Genomic DNA, 26,382 nt, shown 5'->3' with positions numbered 1-26,382 from the left:
GGTGGATTTGAACTGCCGACCTTTTGGTTAGCAGCCTAGCTCTTAAACACTACGCCACCAGGGAATGAGTGGGGGAATGGAATTGGAAATATTCATGAATGCCGTCTACAGTTTTGCAAAAGGATGACTAAGTTCAGGCTAGAACTACACAGGTGCCTCTGCTAAGTCCCTGCAGTGGTGTTGGCCTAGGAAACCTGAATGTTTCCTCTTGCCTCTTCTGCATAAGCAGAGGACTCTGAGGCTTAGGGACAGGTGCAACGCCACAAAGACCCACTGAATGGACAGCGCTTCTCCAGACCCACTTTAAATTCTCACAGGCCCAGTGTCTGTGGACCAGCTGAAAATTGGGCCCTGGTATTCCTGAAATGGATTAAAGACTATGTTTTATGTTTTCATCATTATTTCTCCAATGTGGCTTCCATGGCAGGTTTAGAGGAGTGAAACAGTTATGTTGCAAATACTCCTTAGTCCTTGAAGAAAAGTCACTTTCATGTCTCACAGTATGTATTGCTCATAAACATGTGAGGCAGATCTGAGTGCTGGAGGAGACTAAAAAGCAATACATGAAGGTAGAGCCATCTGTGTTTGAGAATTCTGTCCACTCTAATTTTTGCCTCCTTTCTCTGCACTGTAAGACAAAACCAGTTGCCATCGAGTCAATTCTGACTCATGGCAACCCCATACGTGTCAGAGTAGAACTGTGCTTCATAGGGTTCTCATGGTTGTGACCCGTCAGTAGTAGATAGCCAGGCCTTTCTTCTGAGGTGCTCTGGGTGAGTTCAAACCAAAAACATTTGGGCCTGAAGCTGAACACAACCATATGCGCCACCCAGGGACTCCACACACTGAGACAACTCACCAAAATTTTTGCAGGGCTTTGTCTGTGGAGCTCCACCACAGGCACGTCTCTCTTCCTGACAAGATGAGGAATGGTAGAGTTCCTCAAAAAGGCGCTAAGCTCAGGCGTTTCCTCTGGGGAGGCTGCAGGCTGCAAACAGAAAAAAGGAGGTATCACATACAATTACACTGACAATTGTTATCTTTTCATTGGCCTTGAACTCTAGGCAATTTTTATTCTCTCAATTGAATATGATTCACATGAGAATTCAGGCATGTTCTGATTTATCAGCAGCATGTTAACAGCAAAATGAACTGTACTTACAAGGAAGAAGTTTTCTACTCTCTAATTATAGGAATTCATGCAGCCTGGACAATGCATTCCTGGTAAGCTCATCTTGTAAGGATAAGACTTTAAGCAGAAGTAATTTCCGCATAGGAAGGGACAGAATATGTAGAATCATTGTTCTCAAGTTACTGTATTTTCATTATATATATTAAAAACAAAAACAAACAAAAAAACCCAGTTGTCTTTGAGTCAATTTTGATTCATGATGACCCCATGTGTGTCAGAGTGCAACTGTGCTCCATATGGTTTTCAATGGCTGATACTTTGGAAGTAGATTTCCAGGCCTTTCTTCTGAGGCACCTCTGGATGGACTTGAACCTCCACCCTTTTGGTTAGCAGCCAAGTGCTTAATTGTTTGCACCCAAGGAATCCTCATTATGTATTGGGGTTGGTTAAACTGAGGAATATTATGTGTGGGGAGTTGGATCTTGAGGTGGCAAAAAAAAAAAAAAAAAAGATGCTAACCATGGGAAACAGCCAGATGTGGTCAAGAACCAGATGTTGGTTGGGAATTCTGAGGGATCACGTGCCTGTACTTGTAAGAAATTTTCCCTCAGGAGAACAATGTAATGAAAACGATTTTTCCAAAGCATGCAACAAGAACATGTGCTGTAACTGAGCTTATTTTTAACCCTGAGTTTGTTTTGCAAGTGCTCTAGAATTCACGATTTTATCTCAGGCTCCGTGCTGGGTACATCTGAAGGCTGAACAAATATTTTGAGAGTTCTCAATAAATCATACATAATATCCCTTTAACATTCATTAGTTCAGTCAAAGCCACTAAGGATTACATTTAGACTGGCTGAATGTAGAGACCCAATTTTCTCCTGCAGAGAAGCATGGCTTCTTTTATACAGTTTCTCTTTGTAGTCACAGAAACAATAATAACATGTGCATCTCTGTGGAATGAAGAAGAAAATCCCTACATTGCAGATGTAGGATGCATCACAAAAGGTGGAATGATAGTGTTCAGCATGACATAAGGGCCTAGAAAAATCTACTAGACAAACAGAAAGATGAAGTCCAGACTGCTTAGTGTGGCATGTGCAGTTTGCTCTGCGCTGGCCCTTGCCTGCCTCTGTAGCCTCATCCCTCACCAAAAGCCTCGCACATCCTGCTCTCTGGCACGCAGAGCTGCTCTCCATGCCTGAACTGCACCAGGCTGATTCCCGAGCCTCTATTTGATGTTCAACATGTTTGCTCTGTTCCCCATCAGTGCTTATCAAACTGTTCTGGGGTGCTCAGAGAGAACATGTAAAATCAGAAACATAGAGTCAAGTGGAGCATCCCAGGGAACACCATAAAACAAGGAGAGAAAGACGATCCAGCAAGGAAAACTACAATGGGGAAATCAAATGTAGGGGGCTATCCAGCAATGTGTAGTTCTATAGAAGAATGTTTCAAAAAATAAGGGAGCAACTAGCAATGTTGAATGCTGCAGAGGAGGAAAGAAGGATGGGAACTGGTAGTGCCACCAGATCTATCAGTTAAGAAATTATAGATGCCCTTCCCAGAGCAGGGGGTTGGTATAGGTGGAAATCAAACTGCAATTGGTAAAGACTGAATGGGTTTGGACAAATGGACAATCATTTGAAAAAGTATGAAATTAAACCCTTATTTCTTCTCATATTGAAGTAATTCCCAATGAGATGGCAATCTCATCCTCCAAATGAAAAAAGCACCAAAATAAAACATGAATGTCCTTAGTAGCATTATTTTTAATAGAGGAAAAATATTATAACCTGAAACTTTATGGACATATACAAGTTACTAGTTAAATAAATTATATCTATACTAAAGATTACTGGACAGTTTTTAAAAAATGATATAGAGCTACTTTGTAATTTAGAAAGATGTAAGATGCTGGTACGGGAAAAAGGCAGGTTACAAAATAGTATATATAATAAAATTACATTTTTTAAGAAGAAGTGGAGGTATACTTAAATTTTATATCTAGAAATGGGAAAAATCTGGAAGGATAGTCATGAAAGTGTTTCTGGTGATAGAAATTTGATGATATTAGGAAGTTTTTCTAATTTCTTTTTAGGCATGATAATAGTATTGTGGATTATTAAAGGTATCTTTCTCTTTTGCAGTATACAGTGAAAGTTTTATGGGTGAAATAGAAAAATAAATAAATGCATAAATAAACAGGAATGGGTGGTGACATTGCTAGGGATTTTTAATTTTGTTCTTTATGTTTTCACATATAGCCAGATATATTTTGATCATGGACATTTAGTGTTTTTTAATACAGAAATTAAAAAAAAATTCACAACTGTAAAGACTGAAAGAGAAGTAAAGAGTAGGGATAGCAAGTTGTTGTTGGGTGCCGTCTAGTCAATTTTCGATTCACAGTCACCCCATGTGACAGAGCAGAACTGCCCCATAGGGTTCTCTAGGCAGTAATCTTTATGGGAGCAGATTGTCCAGTCTTTTCTCCCATGGAGCTGCTGGATGGGTTTGAACTGCCAACTTTTTGGTTAGCAGCTGAGCGCTTAACCACTGAGTCACCAGGGCTCCTTGGGACAGCAAGTACAGTTGGGTTATAAATCGAGGGGGAAGAGGCCCATTTGTGGAAAGAATCAAAGTCAAGCTACTTTGCTTATTTGTTTTGAACATCAGGGAAATAAGTTTATAGAATCCAAGGAAAAAACTAGTAGAGAAGAAGAAGTTAAAAATACAGGAAACAGAGAGGATAATTGATGTAGCAAGGTTAAAACTGGAACTAGAAGAACTCTGCTTCCTTTGAAAGTGTTAGAAAGGAACTGAGGATGGGAGAGACACAAATAGAAGGTGTGCGTGAGACAGTCTGAGATGGGAAATGGGTTGTTTGAAGATTCTCTTGCTTTAAGGTCACCTGCTAATAATATAACATTAGAGACTGGATAGAAGGTACAACAAGAGTAGTGAAGGTTTCGAGGAGTCAGTGAGGAGAATGGAGGGGGAGATCATCAGAATGGCAGAAAGGACCTTGCAGGGGTGCCGACTGCCCAGTGAACACGCAGCACCATCAATCTGTAACGGCATCACTAGGTTAACAGACAGAGTAGGCAGAGTAAGGAACTGGGCGTGACTGAGAATTTTCAGGGAAGAGACTTAGAAGGACAGAGGAGAAGGGAAGTTAAGGTGGCTTTTAAAAGAATTTGTCAAGGAACTCATCATGGAATACAGGCTTGGCGGAAAAGAAGGTATGGCCAAAGGCAGTGTTGAGAGGAGGGCAGGTTAACCGACTCATAGAAGTACTTGTATCAAGGAAGAAAAGAGCTAGTGGGGGGAGGAAGTGAGAACACTATAGTAATAGGAGATTGAATGGGAGGAGAAGAGGCTGTTGTCTATTTCAGAGGTAGGGTGGCTAGAGCTGATGCTGAAGAGCAGGGGCCAAAGCACCAGGATGATGAAGTGCATGCAACTAAGGTGAGGTCTTGGACGGGGGTCAGCCTGCTGAAATATCAGGACAATGCCAGGCTCTGGCGTGGAGAGAAGGCATGTCAGCCAAAGGGATGTTCGAGGATACGCAATGATCCAGGTAGTGACAGAAAACCCGCTATCACATAAGATAAAAAGTTGGGCTTACACATAAAATTCAGAATTGTGGGAATCTCTAAAACTCTCTCATGTGTTTTCTATCATATACTCTGTGTGTGTGTGTGTGTGTGTGTGTGCGCGCGCGCGTGTATCTTGCTTGGAAATCTATTGTGCATAATTTCCATTTTTATATATGTAAGTTGCTGAGAATTATGTTACAGAGGTTAACTCTGTAGTTTACCAAACTACAGAGGAGAGGTCCTGGAAGGAACTAGGAAGTGATTCTTTATTCCCAAGGTTACAGCCATTATGATGATGATGGTTATTAGTAGTAGTAATAGCAGTAGTAAAATAATAGCCTAAAGAGAAGAAAACTAATTTCCTGTGTGGTTGCACTGGGTACGGATAGCTTTTGTACAAATACAGAGCATGTTCTATTAGGGGTGGCCCCTGTATGTCATCATTCACAAATATTTATAACTGGTCACTCAGTGAAACACAGGACTTGTACTTGGTGCTAGAGAATGAGAGCATCACAGGGTTGAAGCTGATAGAACATGTTTCTTTCTTTTGGTAGCACTCCTACACAATCACAGGAATGCCACCCTTAAAGAACATTGTCAAAAACTCTTCAAATGGCTTGCAGACCAGTTGTCTCAGATGGCATTCCAGAAGTTATTTCAAAATAAGAAAAAAAAGCAAGGAAGAAGTTATCCAAGAAATGTAAACAACAGTTACAGCCTATTTTCCAGATGGACTTTCGGGGCCTCTTTCACAATTGATCATGAACTCACTGGTCATGCTTTCCCCCCAATCTGAAGTCATTAAAGGTGAAGGAGGCTGGTCTACTAGAACTTGTGTTAGGCAGACACTTGGTTCAGAGTATAATTTGTTAAGGACAATGAGAAGCTGTTGGTAAACACTGAAGTATCTTCCTTAGAACAAATACGAAAATTGCTTATTTCTACAGTAAGGAAGTCATTGTTGTAAACACATTTCTTCCCCCAGCTGTTACTCAGAATTTGACCTCAATAGGGTTTTTCTATTTTCATAACTCTTCATCAGCTTACTCTGGTACAGATTTAAATTTATGGATTAAAGGGATACTTTGTAGCTGGAATGTGCAATAGTTAGAAATTGGTTGGATGAAATAAGATTAAGGAAAGAGACTTAGAAGGACAGAGGAGAAGGGAGGTTAAGGTGGCTTTTAAAAGAATATGTCAGGTAACTCATCATGGAATACAGGCTTGGCAGAAAAGATGGTATGGCCAAAGGCCATACGAACTGTTCTGTGTTTCTGCTTTCCATGTTTGCACTATCTGGTTATGATTTGGATTTCCTGTGGGATTGGCTTTGTTCAAAAGTCTAGTTCTCAGTGGCGACTGTCTGCTTTCCATGTCTCTAGTTCTCAGTGGCGACTGTCTGCTTTCTATGTCTCCAAAGACATTAAACATTAAACAACGTTGTCTTTCTCTTTCATTAAGCTTCTCCTATTCCAGTCTCTTTCAGATCATTTTTACTTCGGCATTGTGAACCTAAACAAAAGCAACACATACTATCTGTTTCTTGTTCGTAATTTGTCTTTGGACTTCAGGTATTCCTAGTAAGCAAGAGATGGTGGACTAGTCTCATGTAGCAGTTTGTCTATAATTAAATCTAAGCAGAGAAAAGCCCAGGGGATCTGTTTACCATGTAATTTTCTTTAAGACTTAAGTGTTAAGGATTTGTGTGGAGGGGGGTAAAAAACCACTTTTTTTTACCTTCTAGAAAGTTTGTGCAAAGCACAGCTAAAAACATTAATTCATTCCATTGGTGATTTGAAGATTTTCTTAGTCTTTACAATGGTGTTTTTACATTTTAAAATAGTCATAAGAATAGAACCTGAAGAACATCTTAAATCTGCTTCTCAGTGGTGACTGCCGGCTTTCTATGGCTCCAAAGACAATTGTTTAAACAACATAGGCTTTCTCTTTCGTTAAGGTTCTCCAAGTCTCTTTTCGATCATTTTTACTTCAGGATTCTTTTTTTCTTGAACTTAGGCCAAGAATGTTGCATTGTGACTTTAACGCAGGTTAAATATGAGTTCCTCATTTCTCTTCTAATGCTAGGTACAGTTTCAGATTCCATAGCACTTCCCTTCAGCCTCTCACACTTGGCTGTTTATTACAAATCCTTGCCAATTAAAAAAATCTTTACTCTTTATGAAGTTTTAGTTAACCTTAATAGGAGCTTTTTCAACGTCATCTTATATAGAGATCACAGTCTATTTGATTTACGCACCAAACCTCAGGATAAAGCCCACCCAAATAAGAAAATTGGTAGTTTGAAATCATTATTTTACTGCCTTTATTATAGTTAAGAAATACTTTACTCAAGTCTAAAATTTTATTCTGAGAAGGATCTGGAACAAATTAGATTTAATGGGTTGGTTGAAATGCTGTAGATAGTTGAATGTTTCAAAATGTTTTTGATGGTAGAATGTGAAGAAATTGCTGACTTAAAATCCTCTACCTCTGACCTGGACCATGAAGCCTGGAAGCCGAAACTTCATGGACATCTGCTTATGCCCTTAGTTCACAGAAGACAGGTAAATGAACTTGATGAAATAGAAACCACCACGGAAGGGACAGAAAACCAAAGACCATTTCATTGGGAGGCAAAAGTGAAAGCAGGGGTGGGATGAGCCGTAGGCACTGCCATACCCCACACTTGTTTGAGCTGGGCCTTGGTTTCCTCAGATGAAGAACAGGGGCTTGTGTTTGCTGACTGTCAAGGTCTTCTCTAGTTACATACTGCTGCAGCTCACTCTGGCCTACCCATGCATCTACCAGTACCAGCTGCACTGGGTCAACCCTGACTGATGGCGACCCCACATGTGTCAGGGTACAACTTGCTCCATAGGGCTTTAAGTGTTTGATTTTTTTGGAAGTAGATCTCTAGGCCTTTATTCCAAGGCACTTCTGAATGGACTTGAACTTCCAGCCTTTCAGTTAGTAGCCGAGTGTGTTAACTGTGTGTTAACATATTCTGATGTTTGAACAAAGTTGACAAACCAGGGAGAGTGAATTTCAGTGAGGCCCAGTATAAGGCAGGTGTTTAAAAACAACTCACTGACATCTAGTCATACCTGACTCTGTGGCCCTCTGCCACCTCCAATTCAATTTCTGTTTTGTATTTGAGCAACAAGTGAAGTGGATGTGGGTGAGAACTTTTGCCCACTGTCTCCTTGAGCAGTCACAGGTTACAGAATGAACAGGGTGGCAGCTTATGAAGGCAGCCAGTGCCCCTCCTCAAAACTTGGGGACATTAGGGTTAACTTGGTGGGATAACCAAACTGTACCAGTGATTACTGTGAAAACTGAACGTCTGGACTTTGATGTTTATTCGAGAAGGGTCACATTTGGAATGCATATTCAATTTACAGATGGGTTGTATTTCGGGAAGTTTCAGGCTAGATGTTTGGCATTCAGAATGTATTTCTCTTTAGAAACAGTGTTTTAAATGGTGGTTCAGTTTTTAGGCTGGCCCACAAAAAACCTATTTAAGCCTTAATATGGCTGTGGGGCCATTAAACCTCAGGATTGTTGCCATATGAGTAATTTAAAAAACAACAACAAAAAATCATTGTGTTAAATAAATGATATTAAATGTTGATATTTAGGTGGAAGTAGGTTAAATTAGAGGAACATGAGAAAGTATGTGGAAACTTTGTGGATCCTGAAGGCGCTATCTGGGAAATTTCAAAGGCTCTAAAATTGGTGCCATGGGTTCTTCTGAGTGTACGACTTAGAAAATGTTTCTAAGGAATCTGGATAGTTTTTTTCTTTTTTTAAATTCAAAGAAAATTTCCTTAGAAACTTGTGACATACTTGGGAAGAGGCAATGAAGGAGAGAGCTGTTTTCAGTGTTAAGTGGGCAAAATGAGAATAAGGGAGGAGAAGTTGACTAAAAACATGTATGTTAACATTACATAAAACGATTTTGTTAAAAAAAATTAAGTGAAAGGCTGAAGAAGAAAACATGATGGAGAACTTTGCAAAACTTACAGAAGAAACTTCAGAAAGTAGGGGTAGTCACTCCCCTGTGATAGTTCTATGGTCAGGCTGGGACATTTTTTTGCTAGACCACCTGGAAGGAGCCCTGGTGGTGCAATGGTTAAGTGCTCAGCTGCTACCGGAAAGGTTGGCAGTTTGAACCCACCAAGCAACTCCATGGGAGAAAGGCCTGGAGATCTGCTCCTGTAAAGATTACAACCTAGAAAACCCTATGGGGCAGTTCTACTCTGTTGCACGGGTCGCTATGAGTTGGAGTCGACTCAGTGGCACCTAACGACAACAACAAGACTACCTGGGACTGGAGTATCCTCACAAAGATAGAACAACTTGTAAAAAATGGTCTGCTCATTGAGGAAGATGTTTTAAGAAGCACCTACTACCTATAACTCTACTAATAAAGAATTTGTAAAACCAAATAGTCCAGAATTGTATCTCAGTCCACTTACTGGGACTAAGATTTATGACTAGGATTTAATTCTTACCTAGATAAATATATTTCTGCGTCTGGGTTCCTTTTATTAAACCCACTTTCTCTCTGCTTCTTAATAAAAATAAAACTATTCTCCATTTAAAAAAAAACAGCAATTAGTTTTGATGTACAATTCTGAAATTGATATTAAATTAAAAATTTCTCAGACCTATTCTGTTGAAGATTACATAATATGATAATTTGTTCTTCACTAATTTGAATTCATATTTCAGACATAGAATAGACTTAAGTTTATCTTTTGCAATATCTAGGAAGAAATTAATTGCTAAGCAAGTTAATAGCAACTTCACCAAGAATTATTTAATATCTTAAGAGGAAAATAATTTTGAGTATTCTCCTTTGTTTATAGTCACTGATACAAAATATACTGATTATCAATTATTTTAAATTTATTTGTTGATAAAAGTTCTATTAGACACTCTGGGTCATACTTAAAAGCACCTGAAAGTAATAACATTTTAATTTTTCATGAATTCGGATTAAAAAAACTTACTCTTATAATTATTTTAAATACTCTTAATATTCATTTCCAAAAACTGAGAATTTTATACTAGGAGCATAATTAAGTTGTGTTTTGAAAAGTACTAACTTTAGACAGATTTTTAATTACAGTTTATGCCTTAAAGAATAACTGGGTAGCAGACAATACCAGGTTCTCAGTATATACGACAACTCAGTATGCACAAATCTGTAACATTTAAGATGAGTTATCTATTTGGTACTGTCCCTATCTTCGTAAATGACTGTAGAATTGTAACAAAGGAAAAATAAGTCACAACCAACTTGGTGCACATTAAACAAGTTATATAATATATACAAACATATGTAAATAATGTCAGATATAAACTAAACATTACACGCAAAGGGATTTAGAAGACTTCTGCATGATCATGTGCGCCTGACAATTTAGATTTAAGAATCTATGACTAAAACATAGAGTATGTTAAATATATGGAAAAGATGCTGAAAATTTTAATTACTTAAATGTTATTCATTAATATCTGAAGATGTTATTTTATAATAAGTTACTGTCCTTGAAGACACTAAAATCATCTCAATGAAGAGCAAAAAAAGAGGTAATGGAAAAAAATTCCAAGAAGGAAGTATCTGAAATAACACTGTGTAATATAAGTGGCCTGATTTATTATTTCTCCATAAAGAAGGAGACTTGTTGCCCCATAAGTTCTTTAATATTAGACCATCTTTTAGTCTTTCTCTTGCTGAACAGAAGGCATGTTGGGTTGAAAAAAAAAAAAAGCCTTTCATAACAGCAATGACTCGTCTCCTGGATGGAGCAGACCTGTGTCCTGAGTGGCTGAGTCAGTACTTCATCAGTATTTCATGAAGCCTGCCCTGTGCTCTGCTTCTAACAAAGACATTGTGTCCCTGAAGGTACTAGGAGAACATTGATTCTCACATGAAGTTTTTCTGGAGAAAAACATCCGATAAACCAGTTTTTTTTTTTTTTAAATATACAAATATGACATTTTGAAGGGTTTATGCTAATGTCTTTCCAGACGGAAACTAAAGCCAAATTTGTATCTTACTCTAAGTGGGATCGGATTTGTCAACACTTGAGCTCCTTGTTAATCAAAGTGTGACCAGCCAACTAGCAGCATGAACATCAGGTGGGAGCTTGTAGAGAGGCAGAATCTTAGATTTCCTCAGACCCAAGAAATCTGAATGTGCATTTTAACAGACACCCAGCTGATCTGGATGCACAACAGTTTGAGAAGCACTGCTCTTGCCTTCCCTACAAGCTTCACTAAGAAATGGGGTCCTACAAAAAGGAAAAGGGGGAACAAACTGAAAATCAACAATTCTGCTTAGATCCATTAGAGAATTGGGTCACAGTAAAAACTGTTGCTCCAAAAAACTGAAGAGAAAGGACGGTGGGTACAAAGAATCACAGCTTACTGGAAGTCGAAGCCCAGGAGCAGAAGTCCTCCACCGGAACAAGTACCAACAGGAACAATTTAAACTGTAATTGATGAATTGCTAGAGGCTCAGTCTGGAATAGCTTGGGAGTTAAAAACTATAAGGGGGTGCGGGAATGCAGTCTTAGGGAGGGCCCCACACTTTCCTGAGTTTTACCTCCAGAAGTCCCACCAGGTTCTCACTGTGAAGAAGGAAGAAAAATCTCCTTGTGGTTGTGGCAGGTGTAGGGAAAGTAACCATTTTAAGATACACCCAGAGCTTTCTGTTCTCCTTAACAAGTTCTTCCCTTGAGGGAAACTATTTTACCACAGCCTAACTAACTTGAGTTTTACCAGCACCTAACTGACCTGGCCCCCTCATGTCTGTCAGTTTTTCATACTGTGGGTGCTTGCGTGTTGCTGTGATGCTGGAAACTATGCCACAGGTACCCAGATACCAGCAAGGTCACCCATGGTGGACAGGTTTCAGCTGAGCTTCCAGACTAAGGCAGATTAGGAAGAAGGACCTGGCAGTCTACTTCTGAAAAGAATTAGCCAGTGAAAATCTTACGAATAGCAGTGGAACATTGTCTGATATAGTGCTAGGTTGGAAGGCACTCAAAAGACAACTGGGGAAGAGCTGTCTCCTCAAAGTAGAGTCGATCTTAATGACGTGGATGGAGTCAAGCTTTCAGGACCTTCATTTGCTGATGTGGCACGACTCAAAATGAGAAGAAACAGCTGCAAACATCCATTAATAATCAAAACATGGAATGTATGAAGTATGAAACTAGGAAAATTGGAAGTTGTAAAAAATAAAATGGAATGCATAAATATCGATTTCCTAGGCATTAGTGAGCTGAAATGTACTGGTATTGGCCATTTTGAATCAGACAACCATTTGGTCTACTATGCCAGGAATGACAACTTGAAGAGGAATGGGGTTGCATTTATCGTCAAAAAGAACATTTCAAGATCTATCCTGAAGTACATCGACGTCAGTGATAGGATAATATCCACACGCCTACAAGGAAGACCAGTTAATACGACTATTAATCAAATTTACACACCAACCACTAAGGCCAAAGATGAAGAAATTGAAGATTTTTACCAATCTCTTCAATCTGAAATTGATCAAACATGCAATCAGGATGTACTGATAATTACTGGTGATTGGAATGCTAAAGTTGGAAACAAAGAAGAAGGATCGGTAACTGGAAAATATGACCTTGGTGATAGAAATGATGCTGGAGATTGCATGATAGAATTTTGCAAGATCAATGACTTCTTCATTGCAAATACCTTTTTTTCAACCAACATAAACAGCAACTATACACATGGACTTGCCAGATGGAATACACAGGAATCAATTGACTACATCTGTGGAAACAGATGATGGAAAAGCTCAATATCATCAGTCAGAACAAGGTCAGGGGCTGACTTTGGAACAGACCATTAATTGCTCATATGCAAGTTCAAGTTGAAACTGAAGAAAATTAGAACAAGTCCATGAGAGCCAAAGTATGACCTTGAGTATATCCCACCTGAATTTAGAGACTGTCTCAAGAACAAATTTGATGTGTTGAACCCTAATGACTGAAGAGCAGTTGAGTTATGGAATGACATCAAGGACATCATACATGAAGAAAGCAAGAGCTCATTAAAAAGACAGGAAAGGAAGAAAAGACCAAAATGGATGTCAGAAGAGACACAGAAACTTGCTCTTGAATGTAGAGTAGCTAAAGCAAAAGGAAGAAATGTTGAAGTAAAAGAACTGAACAGCAGATTTCAAAGGGTGGCTCGAGAAGACAAAGTAAAGTATTATAACGACATGTGTAAACAGCTGGAGATAGAAAACCAAAAGGGAAGAACATGCTCGGCATTCCTCAAGCTGAAAGAACTGAGGAAAGAATTCAAGCCTCGAGTTGCAATACTGAAGGATTCTATGGGGGAAAATATTAAACAACGCAGGAAGCATCAAAAGAAGATGGAAAGAATACACAGAATCATTATACCAAAAAGAATTGGTTGACGTTCAACCATTTCAAGAGGTAGCATATCATCAGGAACCAATGGTACCGAAGGAAGAAGTCCAAGCTGCATTGGCTCCAGGAATTGATAGAGTATCAACTGATACATTTCAACAAACAGATGCAGCGCTGGAAGTGCTCACTCATCTATGCCCAGAAATTTGGAAGACAGCTACCTGGCCAACTGACTGGAAGAGATCCATATTTGTGCCTATTCCCAAGAAACGTGATCCAACCAAATGTGGAAATTATTGAGCAATATCAATATCACACACAAGTAAAATTTTGCTAAAGATAATTCAAAAGTGGCTGCAGCAGTATGTCAACAGGGAACTGCCAGAAATTCAGGCAGGATTCAGAAGAGGACATGGATATCATTGCTGATGTCAGATGGATCCTGGCTGAAAGCAGAGAATAACAGAAAGATGTTTAGCTGTCTTTTATTGATTATGCAAAGGCATTCGATTGTGTGGATCATAACAAATTATGGATAACATTGTGAAGAATGGGAATTCCAGAACACTTAATTGTGCTCATGAGGAACCTGTAGGGAGATCAAGAGGCAGTTATTTGGACAGAACAAGGGGATACTGTGTGGTTTAAAGTCAGGAAAGGCGTGCATCAGGGCTGCATCCTTTCACCATATCTATTCAATCTGTATGCTGAGCTAATAATCCAAGAAGCTGGACTATATGAAGAAGGGGCATCAGGATTGGAGAAAGACTTATTAACAACCTGCCTTATGCAGGTAACACAACCTTGCTTGCTGAAAGTGAAGAGGACTTGAAGCACTTTCTGGTGAAGATCAAAGACCACAGCCTTCAGTATCGATTACACCTCAACATAAAGAAAAGAAAAATCCTCACAACTGGACAAAAAAGCAACATCATGATAAACAGAGAAAAGACTGAAGTTGTCAAGGATTTCATTTTACTTGGATCCACAATCAACACACATGGAAGCAGCAGTCAGGAAATCAAAAGACGCATTGCATTGGGCAAATCTGCTACAAAAGACCTCTTTAAAGTGTTGAAAGGCAAAGATGTCACCTGGAAGGCTAAGGTGCGCCTGACCCAAGCCATGGTATTTTCAGTTGCATCATATGCATGTGAAAGCTGGACAATAAATAAGGAAGACCGAAGAAGAACTGACGCCTTTGAATTGTGATGTTGGCAAAGAATACTGAATATACCACAGACTGCCGAAAGAACGAATAAATCTGTCTTGGAAGAAATACAACCAGAATGCTCCTTAGAAGGAAGGATGACGAGACTATGTCTTACGTACTTTGGACATGTTATCAGGAGGGACCAGTCCCTGGAGAAGGACATCATGCTCGGTAAAGTACAGGGTGAGTGAAAAGGAGGAAGACCCTCAACAAGATGGACTGACACAGTGGCTGCAACAATGGGCTCAAGCATAACAATGATTGTGAGTATGGCGCAGGACCAGGCAGTGTTTCGTTCTGTGGTGCATAGGGTCACTATGAGTTGGAACCAACTTGATGGCACCTAACAACAACAACAACTGACCTGGGGGAAGGGAAATATTCACCTTCAGCCCCCTCTAGCCTTGCTATCTCACCTAAAAGTGGCAGAGGGGGGCTAAGAAGCCCTTGTGAAGATCACAGCCCAGGGACACAGGCTCACTAAAAGACTGATACCAATCATAGGACTATAGAATGGTTCCACCACCACACATGAACCTTACCACCACATCAATAAGATGCCTGTATAATAACAGGGGATTTCAGCTGAAGAGAACTGCAAGGCTCAGACCCTATTTAAGAGGGATTCTCTATGGAAACCCAAAGATAACACAGGAAACAGAAACAAGGACCCTAGAAAAAAATGTTAGCTTCTGACACTACACCTACAGCAAACACTAAACAGAGCCTAACTCCCAGCCAGATAAACATAAAACCTCACACTAAAGTCTAACTACCTTAGTTCCTTTTACCTGGTGCATAATGTCCAGCTTTCAACAAAAAATTATGAAGTGTACTAATAGGTAAAAAACACAGTCTGAAGAGACAAACCAAGTATCAGAACAAGACTCAGATATGACAGAGATTTTGTAATTATCAGATTGACAATTTTAAATAACTATGATTAGTATGGAAACCCTAGTGACATAGTGGTTAAGTGCTATGGCTGCTGACCAAAAGGTTGTCAGTTCGAATCAACCAGGCACTCCCTGGAAACTCTACGGGGCAGTTCTACTCTGTCCGACAGGGTTGCTATGAGTCAGAATTGACTCAACAGCAATGGGTTTGGTTTTTTATGATTAATATGCTAAAAGATCTAATGGAAAAAATGGACCACATACAAGATAAATTGTTAATATAAGCAGAAATATGGAAACTAAGAAAGAATCAAAAGGAAATTCTAGAAATTGAAAGCACTGTAAAAGAAATGAAGAATGCCTTTGGTGGGCTCATAAGTAGATTGGACAATGTCAAGGAAAGAATCAGTGAGCTTGAAGATATATCAATAGAAACTTCCCAAAGTGAAAAGCAGAGAGAAAAAAGAATGAAAAACAAAACAAAAACAAACAGAATGGAATATCCAAGAACTGTGGGACAATGATAAAAGGTATAACATATGTGTAATGGGAATACCAGAAGAAGAAAGAGAGGGAGAGGAATAAAAAAATATTTGAATTAATAATGGCTGAAAATTTTCCAAAATTAATGGCAGACATTAAACCACAGACCTGGGAATCTCAGAGGACACCAAGATGAATAAATACCAAAAAATTTACAACTAGGCATATCATATTCAAACTGCAGAGAACTGAAGAAAAGATGCCGGGGGTAGGGAGGAAATTATAGTGGAAAATAATGAGCCAATCTCAAAACTATAGAGCATATCTTCCTATAGAGGAAGAAGGATAAAAATGACATCTGACTTTTCTTCAGAAACCATGCAAGTAAGAAGACAGTGGAGTACAATATTTAAAGTGTTAGGGGGAAAAAACCCCCCACCAATCTAGGATTCTGTACCCACTGAAATTATCCTTCAAAAGTAAAGGAGAAATAAAGCTTTTCTCAGACAAAAAAAAAAAAAAAAAATGAGGGAGGAGGGGTCTTGAAAATTCCAGTCCTGGGACTCTCAGGACATTCAGATAGCCTTTGGCAAATTATCACATTTTACAATTTGGTGTTGGCAACTACTAGAAAAGTTCATTTTGGCAAAGATCCTCATGTCTTTTGGCAACATACTAAAAATGTTTTGACAATAACGTATTTCTGAATTTCCCAAAATATGACATTTCTATTTTTAAACATTTTTGTGTGGTTGCACTGCTAATTAAACCATATATAAAAGTTACATATTGAAAGAGGCTAAATAAATGACAGGTCACCTCCACATTGAGTGCTTTATCATGAGAAATAAAACTAAGAGAAATTTAAGTTTTCTAGGAGTGACAGTTTAAATTAGGTTTGGCATTTTAACGATTATACTAAAAAAATGGTCTAGTCAATTATCAGTGAAGAAATTTATTTTTATAATTACTCAGCTTTTCAAAATCTGCTGTTTTGTTTTTTTTTTTCCTTATTATAAACAACTACAACAACTAAGACTGCTGGTCAGAACAGACTCTTACCTTTATATCCTGTGGGTTGATGTCAGCATTTGTTTGGCACCGCAGAGGTCCCAGAGTTTGAATATGGAAAATATAGAGGAGAAATTCACCCCGGGCAGAGAATGGCCAACCCACTTCTAGAAGGGTGTCACTGATGGTACTTGGCCCAGTATTGTGCAGCTGTAAGCAAATAACACATCATGTGTACAGTATAGCACAAGTCAGGAAGATGAAATCAAACTCAGTGTACTCTGTATGCTTTAATTACATATATTATTGATTTAAGATCATCTGGAATATGGCTGTGGAAAATCATAAAATAAAGTCAGTATGGGAGACAGCAGCTCTGAGGGTGTGATGTGATGATGCCTAGAGAAGACTCTTTACTCTTTGAAGCTCTAACAGCAAATACCACAAATCGCATTGACCCTGTGTGAAATCACTGACGTTTGCCTTAAATTTATATTAATTTAATTTTAGCACAAGAAGTGCAATTTTAACTACATGCTTTCAAAACTTGGTTATTCTTTCTTTGCATTTAAATGTCTTCTCTTTCCTGACTACTGACTTGTCAATTGCAACCACATGCAATGCACTCTCTTTCACCCCCTGGAAAAATGGCCATCCATCAAGTGCCAAAGACGGCCCGTGCTCACCACAGTTTACTTCAAGCGCATGTTTCAAAGCTGAGCTCCTTTTTGTTAATCAGCGAATCTCAGGGAAAGAAAGGCCACAACTTATAAGGAGATGAATATTTTTAACGCATGGAAATTGTACTCTGAGGGAGGACACAGAGAGGCTTGTGAAAAAACAGAATGTTTAAATTTATTGTGGTTTGAAAACTTCATCCAAAAGTCAGCAGGGACTTTTTTTTCATAGTTCTTATAATAACCAATAAAATAATTTATTATTGTTTCTACTTATTTAGATGGCCCAATTAAATTTACATGTCAAAGCAACATGATATCCGTTGATACAATATTATGAGACATGAGATTAGCATGTAAGAAACATTTGATTATTACTTGCAGCACTATTAATAACAACCCTAAAATTTAAAGATCCAGTTATGCTAAGATTAAAAGCAGGGCTTCCCTGAGAATGATTGCATCTGAATATGTTTTCAAATTTTAAAGTTTCACCGTTCTTATGTAGAAACCAGCATGCAAAGCTTTAGTAAATTATTTTACAGCATTTCTTTCCAATGAAGTACTTTCATCTGCGGGTCCTTGGACACTGTGTTATCCTTTTGCTATCAGAATTGCTTAAGGTAAAGCTTTGATCCAGCATTGGACGCGGCTTTTGATTCTGAGCGGCAGGCTGGGCAAATGACAGAGAAGTTTTCATGTTGATGCTGCACAGGAGTTGACACTTCTTTCCCACAGAGGTAAACAGTTAGTTAGTGTTCAAATATCTTTATTGTCAACCTTAGAGAATATGACTCATGTCCCTTATAGCTGAAGGATGAAAGCGATATAATTATTAGCAGGGTCAGTGGCAAGAGTAACAACAAGAAAGGAACAGAAGGCATTCATCAAGAAGGAACCACAAACAGAAAAAGGCTTGGAATAGCATTTTATCAAAGTTCCAGTCTTAGCCCCTTAAAAATGAATAGGAATAATTACTCTCTGCTATTAGCACTGAGTTTATTAAACAATAATAACAATTACTACTAGACTAACTCTTTACTGTATCTGTTGGTTTTTAAACATAAAAAATTTAAATGTTTCACATGATATATCAATAAATTTCTTCCTCATTCACTATTTAACACTTGGAGAGGGAAAAGATCATCAGGGCTTTTTTTTTTTGTGTTGCTGGTTTGCTTCTGGAAAATATTTCATTAATTGATTGGCTATTTCAAATCTCAGAATAAATTTTTCATTTCTAATTTGGGTTATCTGAATGGAAAGTAACATTATTCTTATCTATACACCCATCCACCCATCTTATGTATTATATTTGTATTGTTTTGGTACAAAAGTAAATAATTCATAGGATCTTTGTCTGGTTCCTTCTAGTTGGTGATCTTCTATTTAAGAGATGAGTGGTTTTAAGGATACCTGAAAATGTAGAAAGAAATGAAATAAAGCCAAGGAAGCTAGGCACTTTTATGCTCAGACCATCCTACCATTAAAAAGAGAGGAAATAAAGAATATTTTAAAGAGAAGCATAGTAACAATATAACAGGTTTTCTCCCTACATCATAGTTCTCACCACTGAGGAACAAGGAGCCGTATCTGTGGTTGCTTAACAAGACACCCACCACTTTCTACTGCAATATGATATTATACCAGCATGAATCTGGATGTATATAAAGCTCAGATCTTGGGCTGGTGTTTTTAAAATGCTGAACAGAGTTTATTAATAAAGAGGATAAGAATAAACCCCTAATGCAACTTTAACATGGCCAACAACTACCTCATAAATATGTTCCACCAAAGGTCCAACTTCTTCTTCTTTGTGGGGCTCTTCTTCCGGTTCCCAGTTACGAATGGGCAGAACAATCTGCGGAGGGTGGGATACTCTGAAACATGGAATTGGTAACTGTTATTTGTTAATTGTTAATTTGGATGATGGCATATGTAAAAGATGTTTCACCAGAATACAGTATATCAACAGCAGAAGAAAAAAGTGGCTCTCAATTTATTTGAGTACATATTGCCTATAAGGAAAAAATATTGAAGGCAAAGTTCAACAAAATACCTAACAGTGAAGAATTTGAAACATCTGCTATGGGCTTTTCTTAATTACTGGTCGGTATCCCTATGGGATTGCTATGTATGAGTCGGAATTGACTTGAGGGCACCTAACAACCACCCAGAAATGAATATTTCACACCTCTTGGCCACTAGGGGGCAGAGCAGAAAGAGTTCCAGAGTTGAGAAAAACTACCCTGAAAGAGCAGAGAATTGAAACAGGATATATACATAAATATACATGTATGCATATATGTACATATGTGTATATATATATGGGATATATATACATACAGACATATGTATATATATGGGATATGAGTATGTATATACACACGCACACACATACACAGTGAGAACATCCTTGTGGCACAGTGGTTAAGCACTCGGGTGCTAATCTAAATGTCAGTAGTTCAAACCCACTGGTGGCTCTGCAGGAGAAAAGACCTAGAAACCTGCTCCCATAAAGATTTCAGCCTAGAAAATCCTATGGGGCAGTTTTACTCTGTCACATAGGTTGCTATGAGTTGGAATTGACAAGATGGTACACAACAACAAGAAATATGTAGATAGATAGATGTATATTTATACATATTTTACATGTATATATATCTCCTGTATAAGTGTAAGTCAGTGAGTGAGCGTGTGTGTATGTGCATACATGGGATTTATAATTCTTGTTATTAGCCATATCAAGAAATAAGACTTTTTTTGTGGATGAAAATGTAGGATTCTGTGTGGTATTTTAAATAGCCAGTGGTGAAGAAATACAGTTTCTAATAAAATAGTTCAGAATAGAAAAGTGGCTGCTTGTATATTCCTCCTTCCTAGATTTGATCGGCTTCCCACTAATGCAGTCATACTCCTCACAAGGCCAGGTCCAGAGCTAAAACAAAATAAAGTATGGTGGAGTCCTAGAGTTGTCTTATAAAAAACTCAAGTGTCCTGAGAGAGAGAGAGCACTAAATGGTGTACTCATCATGTAAGTATGATAGTGACTTGATATACAGGTATTTTTAACTGCAACTTATGCCTAGAAAGTGAATACAATAAACAAAATACAGTCTGTTGCCTTATTCCATATTAAAAGCTGAAAACAAACTAATGATTGATTTTTTAAAAAAGTTTAAGATACTTCTAAAAAAATGCTTTCTAGCAGTTTTTAGTTAAAAAATATCCTTAAAAGAATTCTCGACCTTCAGCTAAAAGTAACTTGAACAAAAACATCTCTTTTGGCAATCAATGTCTTCAATGCTCTTTTAAGGATGAAGAATAATGTATGTACCATGGATAGCCAAAAGAATAAACAAATCAATCTTAGAAGAAATACAATCAGAATGCTCCTTAGAAGTGAGGATGGCCAGACTTTGACTAGCTTAGTTTGGACACGTCATCAGGAAAGACCAATCGCTAGACAGGGACATCATGTTTGGTAAAGTTGAGGATCAGCAAAAACAAGGGAAACCCTCAATGAGCTGGATTGACACGTTTTAGTCATCTAGTGCTGCTATAACAGAAATACCACAAGTGGATGGCTTTAACAAAGAGAAGTTTATTCTCTCATGGTCCAGTAGGCTACAAGTCCAAATTTAGGGCATCAGCTCCAGGAGAAGGCTTTCTCTCTTCATTGGCTCTGGAGGAAGGTCCTTGTGATGCATCAGTCTTCCCTTGGTCTGGGACCATCTCAGCACAGGAACCTCAGGTCCAAAGGACGCCCTCTGCTCCTGGCACTGCTTTCTCGGTGGTGTGAGGCTCCCATGTGTCTCTGCTTGCTTCTCTCTTTTATATCTCAAAAGAGATTGCCTTAAGACACTATCAAATCTTGTATACCTCATGTATAACTGCCATTAATCCATCTTATTACATCATAGTGATTGAATTTACAACACTAAGGAAATCACATCAGATTACAAAATGGTAGACAATCATACAATACTGGGAATCATGACCCAGCCAAGTTGACAAATATTTTTGGGGGACACAGTTCAATCCATGACAACACAATAACCACAATGGATTCAAACATACTAATGATCATGAAGATGGCATGGGACTGGGTAACATTTCATTCTGTTATAAATGTCACCGACTTGATGGCAACTAACAACAATAATTAACATAGTCTCTAGCAACTTCAAATATCTTTTTTTTATTCTAAATAATATCTTTTTAAAGCAGAAAACAAAATTTCTTGGAATAAATTCTGACCCTAGGGCAAGTAATTTAATTTTGTATGTCTCTATTCCATCATCTGAAAAATTATGATAAACTCTTTGGGTTATATACCACAAATGATTAGAAAATACCTCAAATGTTTGGGCCAAAGTTATTTTGGTTGCATTGTTTTCCAGGAGTGGGTGGATTCTATGCATTTTTAAAACTGACAACTCACAAAAATGTTGCTAAATTGTAAAGCCCCTTGCATAACCCTTTAATGTACAACTGTTAAAAGCAGAGCTTTGCTGGGCAGATAGCTAAAAATTCTCTATTCTTATATTGATTCATCATTATACCACTGTCCTTCTTCTTACTTGACTGGATTAAATCATGTTCCGATCAAACATAGGGGACTTGGTGTGGGAGATAGTCGGAAGATGACAGGTTACTCTCATCAGAGGAAAGCCCAGAGTTGGAGCTTCCATTCCCACTGGGTCTTGAGGACTGCACCTCCCAGAGCTTTACTTTGCCATCAGCCTGGCAGCAGACAGTTGAGTCCATGCTTTGATGCCAACATCCAGTGTGAGGCTCTAGGGAACCTTTTTTAAACTTTTTATTGGCACAGAGAATAAATACAGAAGGGAAGTGAACAAGATTTTCTCTCCTGTTTTGCTGTTGTTGTTATTGCCATCAATTCTGTAGGACTAGTCATAAATCCTCTAGGACCACAGAATCATAATTCTTTCGACTTGGACACATGCTGTGCAAATAATCTGGTCAAAATCCTTCATTTTGTACACGAAAGGAAAACTGGCTTCCAGAGAATTAGTGGGTTAGCTGCAGGCGAGGACTAGTGCTCAAGTTTCCTAAGTATCATCCAGTCTATTTCCAATACACAATCGGGCCAAAGGGATCCCATACGTCCCCATAGAGGTCACATATATTAATCTATGGGTCCATGTTGTTGTTGTTAGTTGAGGGATCCTAAGGTCAGTCACCCTTTCAGCTGCAGAAAATTTTAGTAAACACAAGTTAAACTTCCTGGCCCAGTCCTGTAACAAAATAAAATACATATCTATTAAAAAAAAACAAACAAAAATCTATCATGGGGCATGGCAAAATCTTTCAAAAAGTATGGATCACAAAACCCAGTTATCTACCCTTAAAGATCTGTTTAAGTCTGGGGAAAACATGAGAAACAATGGCTCTCTAATGATTCCAACCAGATAAATGAAACATTGATCACTGGTTTTCGAAGTTAATTTGTTTTTTTAGAAGGAAGGCAAGCAAGAAAGGAAGAGTATAATCTGGTCACTAGACAAGGGTGGGAACCCTGGTGACGTAGTGGTTAAGAGCTACGGCTGCTAACCAAAAGGCTGGCAGTTTAAATCCACCAGGCACTCCTTGGAAACCCTATGGGGCAGTTCTACTTTGTCCTATAGGGTCACTATGAGTAGGAAACGATTCGATGGCAATGGGTTTGGTTTTCGGGTTTTAGACAAGGGTGAACTGCTAGCACAATAATCTAACCACACTTACTGAATAGCCCTCATGCACTGATGGAGGATTAGAGCACTATTCCACCGAGAGACTCGAGTAATGAGAAGACTGGAGCACTGCCAACGGTCAATGGAAATTGGAGATGGATTTGAAGGGGAAACAAAGAATTAGTTTTTTTGATTAAAAAAACCTTATATGCTATGAGGAAGTTCAAACTGAGGACTTGGTAGTACAGTGTGAACCCTATTTTCAAACTCTACTAGTCCCAAATAGTAAAGATTACTGTTTATTATACAGAACAATGTTGGCTGTACCAGCTGTAGACAGTGTCCTATGCTGATTTTGGTTATTCATGATTGTAGTCTCTCTTTATACAAACCAACTCAGTACTGATTATTTTACAAAGGCTGCAATTTTATTATTTTTGGTGAGCTCCATATGTAGAGTGCTGCCTCTTGTGACCAAATTTACTTCTTACAGAACTATGCTAAATTAATCTTTGTACCAAGAAATGGTATGTAAATTTGTTTAAAGACGGTGTTGCCATAACATAGCTTTTCAACAAATGAAACAGTCCTCAGTATTTTTTCCCACCCAAAGAAATACATTTGAGTTTACTCTTAAAATTATAAAAACAAAAGTAAATTAAAAAAAAAACAAACAAACTGCTTAAGATACTGCACGATAAAATGCAAAGGAATAAACAGCACTGGCCAAAAAAAAAAAAAAAAAAAAAAAATTAGGTTTTCTTGAAGGCTGAACATGGAAGGTTTTCAATACAGTAGCTGTTTGCTCCCTGAAGAATTAAACACTGGAACCAAAATTTTTGCTGCATAAACTGACATTTGGGAGAAAGGCTTTACTTTGCAAGACGGCTAAAAAGAACTTTATAGCACAGTCTTTACAGAATAGGCTGTAGTCAATTTTTGAATATTAATCTAGTAATAAAAATAATTGCACCTCTATGAGAAACTCAATTTTAGTTCCTCATTTTGATTATTAACAAAATAGTATAGAAAGATTCTTTCTTTTTACCTAGAAAAATTAATGCCAGAAGTGAAGAAATACATTCAAAAACATTAACCTCATAAAATGAGTATGTGAGAATAAAGAGACTTGCATTAATTCTTTAGCTGCCCTGGACCGAGTTATTTCTTAACTAATAAAAACATTTTCCAACTATTTTGAAATTAAGAAACACTTTTCATTTAGGTTTAGCTAGCAAAACTAAAACAAGCTACCTAGAAAGGAGGAAAATTTTCATATACACTAGTTGTAAATTTTAAAAAAGATATAAAAATAAGGTAGTAAAGAATAATGCTTGTGTTTTATTGTCTGATTTTTTTAATATAGTATTTTTCTCATCAAGAGATATATGGAGGAATTAAATTAGAAATCAATAAACACGAAACAGCTAGAAAAACACCAAATAACTATAAATCAAACAAGTTATTTCCTATGAATCAATTCATCAGTTCAAGAAGAAATCACAAAGGAAATTAGAAAATATTTCAAAATGATTTGTAATAAAAAGCTGAGATATCAATATCTCGATATTTTGCTAAAGCAATTTTTAGAGGTAATTTTACAGCACTGAATGCTTATATAAGAAGAGAGGTCTCTAATCAAGGATCTAATTCCCATGTAGAGGAACTAGAAAAAGAAGAGAAAATCAAATCCAAAGTAAGCAGAAGGAAGGAAATAATAAAGATAAAATCACAAATAAACGGAATATAAAACAAAGCAAAAATAGAGAAAAAAATCAATGAAACTAAAAGCTGGTTCTTTGAAAAGATCAATAAACTTGATAAAACTCTAGCCAGATTGATCAGGAAAAAAAGAAAGAGAAGACACAAATTGCCAATATGAGGAATGAACATCAGATATCACTAGAGGGCCTGTGGATATTAAAAGGAACATAAAAAGCATTATTATGAACAGCTTAATGCCAATACATGTAACAACTTAGATGAAACAGACAAATTCCTCAAAAGACAAACTACTAAAGCTCATTCAAGAAGAAACAGATAACAGATAACTTGAATAGCCTTATATCTAAGAATGAAATTGAATTCATAGTTATAAATCTTCCTACAAAGAAAAGCCTAGGTCCAAATAGCTTCACTGGTCAATTCTACCAAATTTGTAAGGAAGGAATAATACTAATTATACACAAGCTCTTCCAGAAAATATAGCATGATAGAAGGCAGAGTTCCAACTCATTTTATGAGGCTAACATTTCTCTGATATTCAAACCAGAAAAAGATATTGTAAGAAAAGAAAACTACAGATCAAAATTTTTTATGAACACAGACAAAAATATCATTAACAAAATTTTAGTAAGCTGAATTCCACAATAAAAAGGATAATCATCATGACTAAGCGTGAGTCTTCTCCAGAATGCAAGTTTGGTTTAACATTCAAAAATCAATTGATTCACCACTGTAATGAACAAAAAAGGAAAAACTAATCATCTCAGTGTTGTTGTTGTTAGGTGCCATTGAGTCAGTTACAACCCATAGAGACCCTACGTACAACACAATGAAACACTGCCCATTCCTGCACCATCCTCATGATTGTTGCTATGCTTGCGCCCATTGTTGTAGCCACTATGTCAATCCATCTTGTTGAGGGTGTTCCTCTTTTTCACTGGCTCTCCAGTTTGCCAAGCATGATGTTGTTCTCCAGGGACTGGTCCCTCTTGGTAACATGTCCAAAGTATGTGAGATGAAGTCTCGACACCCTCGCTTCTAAGGAGCATTCTGGTTGTACTTCCAAGACAGATTTGTTCGTTCTTTTGGCAGTCCATGGTATATTCAATATTCTTCGCCAACACCACAACTCAAATGCGTCAATTCTTCTTTGGTCTTCCTTATTTATAGTCCAACTTTCACATGCACATGAGGCAACTGAAAACACAATGGCTTCAGACAGGTGCACCTTGTCCTCAAAGTGACATCTTTGCTTTTTAACACTTTAAAGAGGTCTTTTGCAGCAGATTTGCCCAACACAATGCATTATTTGATTTCACTGCTGCTTCCGTGGGTGTTGATTGTGGATCCAAGTAAAATGAAATCCTTGACAGCTTCAATCTTTTCTCCATTTATCATGGTGTTGCTTATTGGTCCAGTTGTGAGGATTTATGTTTTCTTTATGTTGAGGTGTAATCCATACTGAAGGCTGTGGTCTTTGATCTTCATCAGTAAGTGCTTCAAGTCCTCTTCACTTTCAGT

General features: G+C 37.8%; 1 protein-coding gene across 1 annotated transcript in view; it reads right to left on the bottom strand.

Moving 5' to 3' along the window:
- ITGA8 (integrin subunit alpha 8) overlaps nt 1-26,382 on the bottom strand; it is a 225,592-nt gene that overhangs the window by 39,593 nt on the left and 159,617 nt on the right. The window contains exons 24-26 of the mRNA XM_004379662.2: nt 19,215-19,320; nt 16,815-16,973; nt 860-988 (exon numbers count right to left, since the gene is read on the bottom strand). Coding sequence (XP_004379719.1) covers nt 860-988; nt 16,815-16,973; nt 19,215-19,320 — 394 coding nt within the window. The remainder of the gene's footprint in view (nt 1-859; nt 989-16,814; nt 16,974-19,214; nt 19,321-26,382) is intronic.

This window comes from Trichechus manatus, unplaced genomic scaffold, assembly GCF_000243295.1.
Source record: "Trichechus manatus latirostris isolate Lorelei unplaced genomic scaffold, TriManLat1.0 scaffold00067, whole genome shotgun sequence".
NCBI lineage: Eukaryota > Metazoa > Chordata > Mammalia > Sirenia > Trichechidae > Trichechus > Trichechus manatus.
Note: the sequence above shows the minus strand (reverse complement) of the source record. Positions and strands in the feature narration are given on the sequence as shown.